Source organism: Marmota flaviventris, chromosome 4 (assembly GCF_047511675.1).
Source record: "Marmota flaviventris isolate mMarFla1 chromosome 4, mMarFla1.hap1, whole genome shotgun sequence".
In the NCBI taxonomy this organism is placed as follows: Eukaryota; Metazoa; Chordata; class Mammalia; order Rodentia; family Sciuridae; genus Marmota; species Marmota flaviventris.
The window spans coordinates 29,219,786-29,231,179 of NC_092501.1; the positions used below are offsets into that span (position 1 = coordinate 29,219,786).

The window sequence follows — 11,394 nt, forward strand, 5'->3', positions numbered from 1 at the left end:
TATAGAACTTGCCTGTCCAAAAAGAAAAGTTTTTATTTTCAGTGTTCAGAGTTTGTTATCAGTGCTAATGCTTCATCTGATTGGGTTCTTAATTCATCCTGTGATGTGCTGCCCATGTACTTCCCTTGTACATACTGAGGAGCAAATTCATCTCATGGTGGTGTGGTGGGGGTGGGGGGGTAGTGATTAAATGAAGTAGTTCTACTACAACAGCGAAAATTCTCATTTCAGTCAATTCAACCCAAACCAAAAACCCTTGCCTTGAAAAATTCATGTCTTTCTTCTGGGTTAAAATATGTGGCCTCCTAATATGGTACTCTGAAAGAGTAAGAAAAGCATTTTTTTCTTCAAAATAAATTCAGAAGGTAATGGTTAGAAAGTTATTTGATTCCCTTCCACCCCCAGCTGCAAATATATTCCCACCCCTTCTTCCACCAGTGCTGCTCAACCTTGGCTGCACTTTGAATCACCTGGGGGCTTTAAAACCCCAATGCCCACGCTGCACCCCAGACCAATTAAACCAGAATCTCTGGGCTGGGACCCAGGCACCAATATTTCTTAAAGCTCCCCAGGTGATTCAAATATGTGGCCAAGGTCAAGAACCACTGTCCCTCTATAAACCTCTAGAACAAGGTCCCAGATGATTTGCATCTTTGATTTTCCCCAGATTTTGTTCTTCATTCAGGCACCAAGCCATTTTGCCAAAGGTGTGAACATGCCATGAGCCCCTAGAGTTTTCTGTGGCTGAGTGGAAGGATGAGTGCTGGCTTCCCAGAGGTTTTATTGTTTGTTTGGTTTTAACTTCCAGATTAGTAATGTGCAGATCACTGTGCAGATTAGAGGATTATAAAATGCTTTTATATTTTACAGAGACTTGACATCTTAAACCAAGATGTTTAGGAATTCAGAGTTTTCACTCTTTTTGTTTTTCCTGAGTTTTCCATTTGTTCCCAGTTCCAGAATATATTTCCTTCTAGCTCGCTCCACCAGCTTGAAACTCTCTGCATAGCTGTCCATCAAGGTTGTGATCTCTCATCCTCAACCCCCACTCATTTGGGGACCCTCTTTGGAGGCAGGATTTCCATTCTGTCCTAGATGACCCAGATGAACACTGGCAAATGAGCATTTTAGGGCACAGCTAGCATGTTTCTGCACAGTTGATTCTAATCTGAAGGGTAGGGAAGCAGAAAATATAGGCAGTTCTTGGGGACTGAGAAGTGGCCCTTATCTTCTTTCTTTTCACCTTCCAGAAGCTGTGGTTTAGTGGTGGACAAATGCAAACCTCAAAGAACTACAAAGTTCTGATGCAGCTCACCCCTATAGCAAGGCCTGGGCCCCGAACCAATGTTCTTTGGCTGCCAGGGCAGGATGTGGCTCATTCCAGACAGGGGGCCTGGAGCACAAAACTGTAGACCAACTGCCAAACATCAGCAATCACTTTGCAGACCACCCCTTCCCTGCTAATCTTTGCAAGAATGGTCCAGAGTCACCACACACTTTGATCTTTGATAGCTGTGAACCCTGGAACAGAGCCTGTGCCACCTGAGACATCTTATTTTTTACTTTGGAGAGTATACCAAAGCCTCTGATGTTATAGGGAACACTTTGTCAAAAGCCAATAATACCAAGGTATTTATCTCCTTTAACTGATTAGAATAGGTATCCTGGGAGCCATGGCCATAGAGTAATGGAACTGGTTTGGGATGTAGCTTATGGACTACCTCATATGCTTTTCATGTGGAAAACGTATCTGCACAATGTACACAAATCTTCCCTCCTCTCTTCACACCACCTGCAGACTGCCTATAAAGCAATGCTGCTTCCCCCGCCCTGCCTCTTCCTGCTCCCTGCAAATAGAGCTGGGGAAACCAGGTCCCTCCCCACGAACGCGCATTGACTCTTACCCCCATGAGGGTCAGTACAAGAGACTGAGAACAAGGGAGGGAGAGACAATTCTGACTTGGGAAATGGGAAATGGGAAGTTCTCAGTGCTGAAGGCCCTGATGGAGCTGGAAGGATGCACCAAGCTCCTAGGAAATGCTGTAGGGAAGGTCATTTGAGGCAGTAGGATAAGCTTACTCCAGGTTTGGAAGTACACACGTTCAAAGCTCATTTTGTCTTGGAGGTAGAAAAATCATCTCATATGACTGGAATATAGGATGTTTTGTGGGGTGAGAAAAAAGCCACAAAGATACACTGGGGCCACACTGCTAAAGGCCTTGAAATCTAGGCTAAATTTGATTTTCCTTCTCTTCCTGCTTTTTGTGTAATGCTTTTATTATGGTGTGTTTGGCCATGCATCTGTATGTTTCAGTGTTTTCTGTCTTAGAGAGCAAGGACTAAGTCTGTTATAATTGAATTTGTACAACACAAAGAACAGTGGAATATGAGTAATGGCCCTTAAACACTGTTTGTGAATGCTGGTGATCATGGCACCAGTTCTTTACAATGGGAAGGGGACAGAGTTAACCACATACTAAAGTCTCCATGGTTTTTATAGCTGGTTCAGATTGTGTATTGTGGTTTGAGCATGATATGCCTATGACATGGAGCTTTGAGATGGTTGCCGAATCAGATTTCTTCCCAAACTGTCCCCAGATGATTCCCTCATCTGTTGGGAGTTAACAGTATCAGTATAAATCTAGGTTTCTTAACTAGGCTCTCATCTTGTCTGCCAAGTGTGCTAAGTTATTTTAAGCCATTAGAAGCACATGGTGGAATCCCATTATGGCTTGGACCATTATTACACAAACTTGGATAGAACGCAGATCAAATCATGACCCCTAACCTAACTACATACAAGAAAACCCTATATCCCTTACAATTTGCCTATAAACCCCCCAGCTCTGCTTGAACAAAGAAGTCCTAGTGTTTGCTCTGGTCAGTGATATAGAAGATAGATCAAAACTCTTCATTGTCTTGGTATGCCACTCAGAAGGTAGAATGCAGGGCATTTGATTTCATCAGCTCAAAAATATCTCAGTGGCCAAGAACTTCACATAGGGTGTGGGCCACTGGAGGGGTCAGGGGAACAAGAAGCTTTCTTTCCTCCCTCAGACAGTCTCCTCTCCCAACAGTGGTAGGAGATTGGAATGTCTTGCCAGCCAAGTTCCCTAGGGTGAACTCAAGTGTTAATTGAACTACTGTGGTAGGCAAGAAGGCAATGAGCCAAATACTATTGAAAATTAAGAAATGAAAACAAGTCAATCTGGCAGACAAAATGACTCAAGCACACAGATATAAAAAGGCTGAGGGGGACCTGTAGGTGCAGAGGATGTGCCCCTCTCTCTCCCAGCTTGGCTACCAGATAGGCCCCGTGGAGGAGGTTACATGTGATGGCCCTGGAGGAAAGAAGCGGCTTTTTGGTAGATTATTAAGGACAAAAAAACATACACAGGGCATACTTGAACGGAGGTAATTCTCCCCGTGACTGTTGAGGAGTGGGAGCGCCCAGAGAGGATCAGGCCTTTGCCCCAGCAGGGCCTGTGTGACCAGCCGGCGGTCTTGCGCAGCTCTCCTCAGCATGGTAGCCTTGGCTTAGGGCAGTTTCTAATGAACTTCCTCCCTAAGCTGCCCCAGATGCGCAGCCTCCCCCAGAGCTGAGCGGAGAGGGGAGCAGAGCCCTCTGTCCGGAGACCTGGCTGGGCCCCTCGGGCTCTAACCTGCCCCTGACCCGGGGAGGGCAGGGCAGCTGCGCATACCAGCTTCCTCGCTCAGCGAGGGGCCGAGGCCTCGGGGGCCTGCAAAGCACAACCAGGTGCGGGCCGGGGCCGCGGGGCCCGAAGAGCCTGGCGCTGAGTCGCGCGGACGCCGACCCCGCACCTGCGCCGGGACCCCCTCTCGACCCCCGGCCGGGAAGCTGCACCCCGGCAGGAATCGCAGACGGCTCCCATGTTTCCTTAGCTCTAAGGCCCCATTCCAGGAAGGGGCCCTGCCAAGCGGCCCTCAGTGAAGCTGCGGTTGGGATTCGACGGACTCTGTGATTTGCTCCCGAGAGGCCAGGCGCAGGCTCGCTCGGGCCTGGCCGGGACCGCAGCGAGCGCAGCGAGGTCAGAAGGACGCCTTCCAGCTTCGCCGGAGCGCCGCGAAGGCTCGCTCTCCAGGCACTTGTTAAGTAGAACAAGAGTGACCTCTGGTGGCTCACAAGAAAGGGCGCTGGGACTAGGAGGGTGTGCGACCCTCAGTCCTCTCCATGCACATATTTATTCATATCTTCATCCTGTGGCTGGTAACCAATCTAGACCAGCACATTTTTGTCCCGAGTCTGAACTAAAATTCAGCTTCTGGCCTTCTGGTCAGTTTCTTTTCCTTCTAGGTTGTAGTTCTTCCACCCACATATTTATTTCCAGTATGTCTTTTATTGACTTTCACCGTGTAAGTGGGTGGACAAGAGATGGAAGGGGAGACAGTCACTTGCTCTCCTACCTAGGGGACAGTCTGACGAGCAGTCACAATATTGGTGATGGATAATAGGAAAACACTTTGGAGGAGCACTTAGTCCTGATCTGAAGAACAAGTAAGGGATAGCTAGGAAAAGGAAGCTAACACACAGGGCCAGAATATGGAGGAGGTTCAGGGAAGTGGGAACAACTCAGACAAAACCCTGAGACTAGAGGCTCTGACTGGAGGAGCTACTGAATGGGAGAAAGGAGTGATGAGTGATAGGGAGCTAGAGTGGGTGGAAGAACTTAGAGGCAGCCAGAAGTGGGCAAAAGGTCCTGCTCAGGGGCACTTTGGACAGTGTTCTAAGAACAACCCAAAGCCACTGAACATCATGATCAGATTTGTTTGTTCAGGATCATTGGTATTAAACTCTGCCATAGCCTACCTATTAGGTATAAGCCCCCTGAATGAAAAACAGTCAAGCAAGAAGGGACCTTAGGATTCTACTGATGGCACCTTTCCTCTTACAGATAGAGAAACCTAGGCTCAGAGAAGGCAAATTGTACATGGCTGAGGTAGAACTAGTTTTCTTCATCTCCCACTCAAGTCCTCCAAATCTTCCAGCATGTACAGACATCACCTACCAATAAAACTCACACTTTCTTACAAAAGTCATCCTGGGCCAGTCCAGAGTCCAGCAAGTTATCTTCAAGATTGAGTAAAAGGACCTGATCATTAGACTTGTACCTCTGAGACTCAGAACAACCCCTGAGACTCAGAACAGTTAAATCCTTGCTAAAATGTTCCTGGCTATTGAGAACCATGATAAAACATGAAAACCAGAGATTATAGACAGGTTAGTGGTGGGTGGAGGGAGAATGGCCTGGCCAAGAGGCTCCCATGGAGACCTGGAGAGCAGAGGTCTTGACTCCAGATAGACCCATCGAATCCCCTTTCAAATAGCATGAAAAATTAAGAAAACAAGTTTAGAAATTGGAAAGTAACTTAAACTTTGTAAAAACAGATGGTGATAAAATGCAGTTGTCCTAATATTTGGATAATTTAATTGCCCTCAGCAGCTCAGGCAAGCTAGGGAATTAAGAGAAATAGTTCAACCTAGGCTGGATCATTTAGCATTTGGTTTGAAAAGCCATAAGCCAATAAGGAGATCCAGGCATATGATGAAAATGTGATAAGAAATGTTTTCAAAGAAAGAAACATGATCCTGGTGAACACCACCTGGAACTGGAGAAACAACATGAAATAATAGCAGGAGGTGGTCAGGAGGCCAAAACTGAGACCTAGCTTAGCCATTTATTAGCTATGTGACCTTTCCTAGGCCACTTGACCTTTCCGATCATCTCATCTCAATAGTGAAGTTACAAAAATAGTAGTATTGCCCTACAAATCGCACAGGACTCTTAGCAATTACATGTGGCAATGGAAGCCAGATAGGACTGCACTTAAGGCATCAGTGCAGATCTCAGCCCTACCACCTCCTGGCTGTGTGACTCAGGTAAGCTCTAGACACCTCTGAACTTTGATGTGCTCATTTGCAATCTAGGAATACTAACACCTGGACTGAATGAGACAAAATCATAACACATAGTGCCTTTCACATAAATGGTGCTCCATAATCAGTGATTTTTTTTTCTTTGCAAGCTTACAAACTGTTCAATGTATACCAAGAATTATTGGTATATTTAGCATGATTTGATTTCACTGAGTAATCAGATAAATAGTGAAAGAAAACTATAAGCAGGAAGAATAGAATGGAGACCATAAAGCACATTGTCTATGTTTAAAATAAATATATTTGTAGATAAGGACATATAAAGACTTAAGGTCTCCCAAAACCTTACTCATAAAATTAACTCACATTGTTTTAGCTAAGAGATGATTGTATGGATCATTTTTAAGAATGAAAAACACTAGCCATGACCAATGGTCTTGTGTCAGGTTGGGTTAAGGTATCTAGTGAGTGATTGTGAGAATCGGTGATAATTCAGATTTTATCTAGCACCTCCACTGAGAGCAAGAGTAATTGGTCTATTAATGAAATCTGTAAAGTCACTCAGTGAACCTCCAGGGAGCCTCTTCAGAACTGGAGATATTAACTCAGGAAGACTAGAAATAATGCAAAAAGATTCCAAAGTTCATTCACTTATTCAGAAAACATTAAGCCCCTTCTCTGTTCTTTTGGGCACTAAGGAGTCACAGCCCAGTGCAGAGTAGAGCAAGCAAATCACTACAAAGCAGTGAGAGAAGGGCCCTGGGTGTAGGTAAGTGTTGGGCACCAAGACAGCCCAGATGTGGGGCTCCTGACCCAACCCAGGGGTCAGAGGAGGTTTTCCAGAGGAGGAAACACCTGGGCAGACTCTGCAGACCCATTGCACCTAGTCTGACAGAGGAGGACTGGCAAGTCATTCCTTTTGGCTGTGCTGGCATAAGGGTGCCAGCCTCTCCCAGTGTGAGGGTTCCTTTGAAGTGTCAGTGTGTGTCATGGCCTTCCCACTTCACAGTAATTGTCCTTTTAAAATATTTATTTTTCTTTATTTTAGAAGTACTGGGAATTGAACTCTGGGGTGCTCTATCACTTAGCTACATCTCATCTTTTTTATTTTTTGAGAAAGTTCTCAGTGAGTTGCTGAGGCTAGTACAAATTTACAATCCTCCTGTCTCAGCCTCCCATATTGCTGGGATTACAAGTGTTTGCCACTGCTCACAGCAAAATCTTTTTTTAAAAAAAAAGATATGATATTTTTTCCTCCCCACCAAAAAAAATCTATCAGTAATTTCATAACAGTTTTAAAAGAACTCATGTCTTGTTAGTCCCAGTGTCAACTGATATTTATGCTAGAAAAATATTTACTGCACTTAAATGATGCATGTATTTTAATCCCCACAGTATATAGCTATTTAACATTTTCACTTGAGAAATAATTATCTCATGTGAAAGACTTTTTTCCATTCTAATCTTTGCATATGGAAATCTTTACGATTTCCTCAATATAACCATATGCAAAGATTAGAATGGAAAAAAGTCTTTCAGCAACTCTGGAGACTGAAGTAGGAGGATCAAAAGTTTTAAAGCCAGCCTCAGCAATTTAGCAAGATCTTCAGGAACTTAGCAAGACCCTGTCTCAAAGTAAAAAATAAAAAAGAGCTGGGATGTAACTCAGCAGTAAAGCACCACTGTGTTCAATCCCTAGTATAAAAGAAAAAAAAAATAGAAATCCTTGTGATAACTGCCAATTCATCCCTTGCCCACTGCTGACATCTGTGGTCCATAGTTAGGTTGCAGCCTGGGGAGACTGGCAGGATCTGAGATTGGATAGGTGGAGCCAGCTCCATCATCCATAGTGAAGTCGAAGGGATGGCCAGTTGATAGGGAGTTTGAGGCACGCAGTGACAACAACAGATTGCTCTGTCCGCAAGATGGCACAGGGATAGAGTAGGAGGCAAGTTCTGAACTACCATCATTGCAGTGAATGGAGAAAACATTAACATTGAAAAACATGAAAAAAGAAAAATATGAACAGAATTGATTTTACTTCATGACATCAACTTTTTGACTTGGGTAATTGAATAAATGGTGGTACTATCACAAAGGTGTTTTTAAAAGCAGAGATAAAGACAAGGCTTGAGGAAAAGATTTTGGATTTGGATTGCATGGAATTCAAATGGAACCCATGGAACTGCAAAGTAGAAATACCCAAGTCTGGAAGGAGGATATAGACTAGAGAAATGGCTGTCAACAGCTGGATAATAGGCAGAGTCACTGCACCCTGGGAGGAGTAAACAGTGTAAGAAGAGAGTCCAAGAACAACGTTCTGGAAACCCCCACATCTAAGAGGCAGGTAGAGGGGAACAACATCCAGAAATGAAGGATGAAAACCTAGAGAGAAAGATCATGGGAACTAAGGGGAGAGAAGATTTTCAGAAGGAAGCCAGGAAAAGGGTCAGTTCTACAGAGCAGTCAAGTATGATAAGGACCAAAAAGTGTATCTGTCTATAAAATGAAAAGAATAACAACAGAAACACATCTCTTACTTACCTAGCTCTTTAGGCTCGCAAAGCGCTTCCATATTTTTTTTATTTCATTTCATCTGCACTATAGTCCATAGAACATGCTTACAGATGCTAACGCTGCAGGGCCATGAGTTTAAGGGATTTGCCAAAGCCATCTAGCAAGTTAGTGTCTTGGCTTCTGGAATTAGAGATTTCAGTCCAGGGTCTTGAAGGTGCTCCCCAGTCACCCACACTCAGGGACTTTTTAATCACCCAGGGAAGAAGTCAGAATAGGGCCTGTTCCAGAATAACTACTGGTTGATAGTTATTAGATTTTTAAAGACTTGCTTATCACATTGTTTTGCTCTTCCCAGAACCCAAAGATGTCAGTGTTCTGGGACCTTCTGGATCTAAAAGGGCATTACCTAATTTCTTGCACCTAATTTTGTATGTGAGAAACCATTGAAGGTTTGCAAGCAGTGAAGTGATACACATTGGAATGTGTTTGGGAAAGGTTAATCAGCATTATTGAACTTGCATTTGACTGGGCTTATGCCTGGTTGTTGGATATTCACTTCACCTGAAATATACTATGAAGACGCAACCTGTCTGGGCTTTTTTGCAAGTGAACCCTTCTCTTCACCCTGCTTCCCACTCCAGTGACAAGAAGAGAGCAAGAGCTGTCTCATATTTGGAAGCAAAAGCTCCTTGCATATCTGATGATGCCAGTGCTGACCGTCAGCTCTCAATTCTCCCACACCATCCTGTCTGGAGGCAGCCCAGGAGTCCCCTGTTTACTCATTCATTCCTTAGTCATTCCATCAAGGAGTGGGGATGCTGCTCCTTCTATCTTGGCAGGTCTGGACCCAGTCCAAAGTTATCCAGGTGGGACGAGGCCTGAACCTCTTCTCTGCCTAGCTCTTCATTGGGAGAAATTTAGAAACACACTTATCTCTGGGAATTCACTGCTCTCTTGGGCATGGGGATGATTATCTCTCTGTAAACCTGTCTATCATTTATAGCACAGAAGGAATACCAAACAAAGGCCTTTATATTAATCTATAATATTTTATTCTCCTTACGACTCAGATGATATCACTATAGTACTACCACCTTGGAGGCCGGGCAAGGCCCAGAGACAGACATCACTATACAATATAGATTTTCTGGGGATGACTCACAACCTTTTTTCCAGCTGCTGGCCTGAGTCTGGCCTTTTCGACTAATCCATAAAACTGAGATACCACTGGGTGCATGGCTGTCAGGAATTTCTGGGAAATTGTCTGGAGTCTGCATCATAGGCATGACAGGTGGCATTTCTCTCCCATCCAGCCTAAGATTAGCTGTTTCTCTTTTCTTCCCAAGTTTGAAATGGATATGATCTCCTTTCTCTGACTTGAACAAAAAGCAAGCAGGATAGGTGAATTGTGACCATAGATGCCTACTTTATTGCCTACTTTTTTGTGGTGCTAAAATAAAAACACCTGCCCCATCCTGTTAAATATCAAATATAAAACTCAGATTAGAGAAAGTAGAGTTGCTAGGTATATCTCTGACCCCCTTAAGAATAACCCTCTGGGGGCTGCAGTTTGTGGCTCCAGGGTGAAGCACTTGCCTAGCATGTGTGAGGCACTGGGTTCGATCCTCAGCACCACATAAAAATAAATAAATAAAATAAAGGTATAAAAAAAAAAAAGAATAACCCTATGCCAGTAACACGTACAAGTAACATGATGCCAGTTATCTAACCTGTCAAATTAATGAAAGATGAAGTAAATGGAAGATTTCTGAAATCATCTTGAGCTTGTTCATCATTCAACCAGAGAAAACTCTTAGAAGTTTTAGAAGTGACAGGCTGAGCTGCAATTATGATTTTAAGACAAAAAGGCATGAAACATTTCCACATTTCCAGCTTCTGTATCAGAGACTTTTTTTTAATACCAGGAATTGAACTCAGGGCCATTCAGACACTGACCCACATCCCTAGCCGTATTTTGTATTTTATTTAGAGACAGGGTCTCACTGGTTGCTTAGCACCTCACCATTGCCAAGGCTAGCTTTGAACTCGTGATCCTCCTGCCTCAGCCTCCTGAGCTGCTGGGATTTCAGGCGTGCGCCACCACACCCAGCCTGTATCAGAGACTTTTTACTGATCTAAATGATACATCTCTGGAGTTAGATTCCCTGGGTTCAAATCTTGGCTCCTGAACCTACAAGCTGTATGACCTTGGACAGGTCACTTGCTGCCCGAGATAAGTAGGGATGATGATAGTTACTTATCTCAGAGGGCTGTCAGAATGTTTGACAAGTCATTATGGTACAGCAACTAGGTCAGCACCTGGGCATAGCCAGCATCATGTAAAGGCTGGCAAAGCACGCACCAGACTGAGGGGCGTGCACATACAAGGCAAGCTGGGCTGCAAGGCTTTGTTGAGAAGTCTCCTTGATAATCCAATAATGAGGTCCGTGCTGTTTCCCCACTGCAGGTCAGTGCAGCTGAATGGCCAGCCCTTAGTGATGGTGGACGACGGGACCCTCCCAGAATTGAAACCCCGCCCCCTGCGGGCCGGCCGGACATTGGTCATCCCTCCAGTCACCATGGGCTTTTATGTGGTCAAGAACGTCAACGCTTTGGCCTGCCGCTACCGATAAACCACCCCCACTCAGGAGCTGCCGGGGGGCCTGCTGGGCTGCTTTCTCCCTTCCACCCTAGTATCTGCCTCTGCTGCCCCATCCTGCTGGAATCAACATAGATTTTTCTCTCCAAAGAGACTAAATGTCATAGTTTGAGCTTAGCCTAGGTAGGTTGCATCCATCCCTAATGACATCCTCTGTACCCATGTAAGAACAAAGGTATGTGTCTAGAGCTGTATGTTTTCATTTACACGCACCATGAAAGCAGGCTGACTCCCCACTTCCAGGACAAATGTTTCCAAACAACTCCCCATGATTCTGGTCACACTACAGCATAACTACAAACCCCCAAGCTGAGCCTATGGC

At 44.6% G+C, this 11,394-nt stretch overlaps 1 protein-coding gene across 3 annotated transcripts in view; it reads left to right on the forward strand.

The window, feature by feature from the left end:
* Hpse2 (heparanase 2 (inactive)) overlaps positions 1 to 11,046 on the forward strand; it is a 664,554-nt gene extending 653,508 nt beyond the window's left edge. For all 3 annotated transcript variants that reach the window (XM_027930190.2, XM_027930191.2, XM_027930192.2), the window contains one exon: positions 10,881 to 11,046. In XM_027930190.2, the coding sequence (XP_027785991.1) occupies positions 10,881 to 11,046 (166 nt within the window). The remainder of the gene's footprint in view (positions 1 to 10,880) is intronic.
* The last annotated feature ends 348 nt before the right edge of the window (positions 11,047 to 11,394 follow it).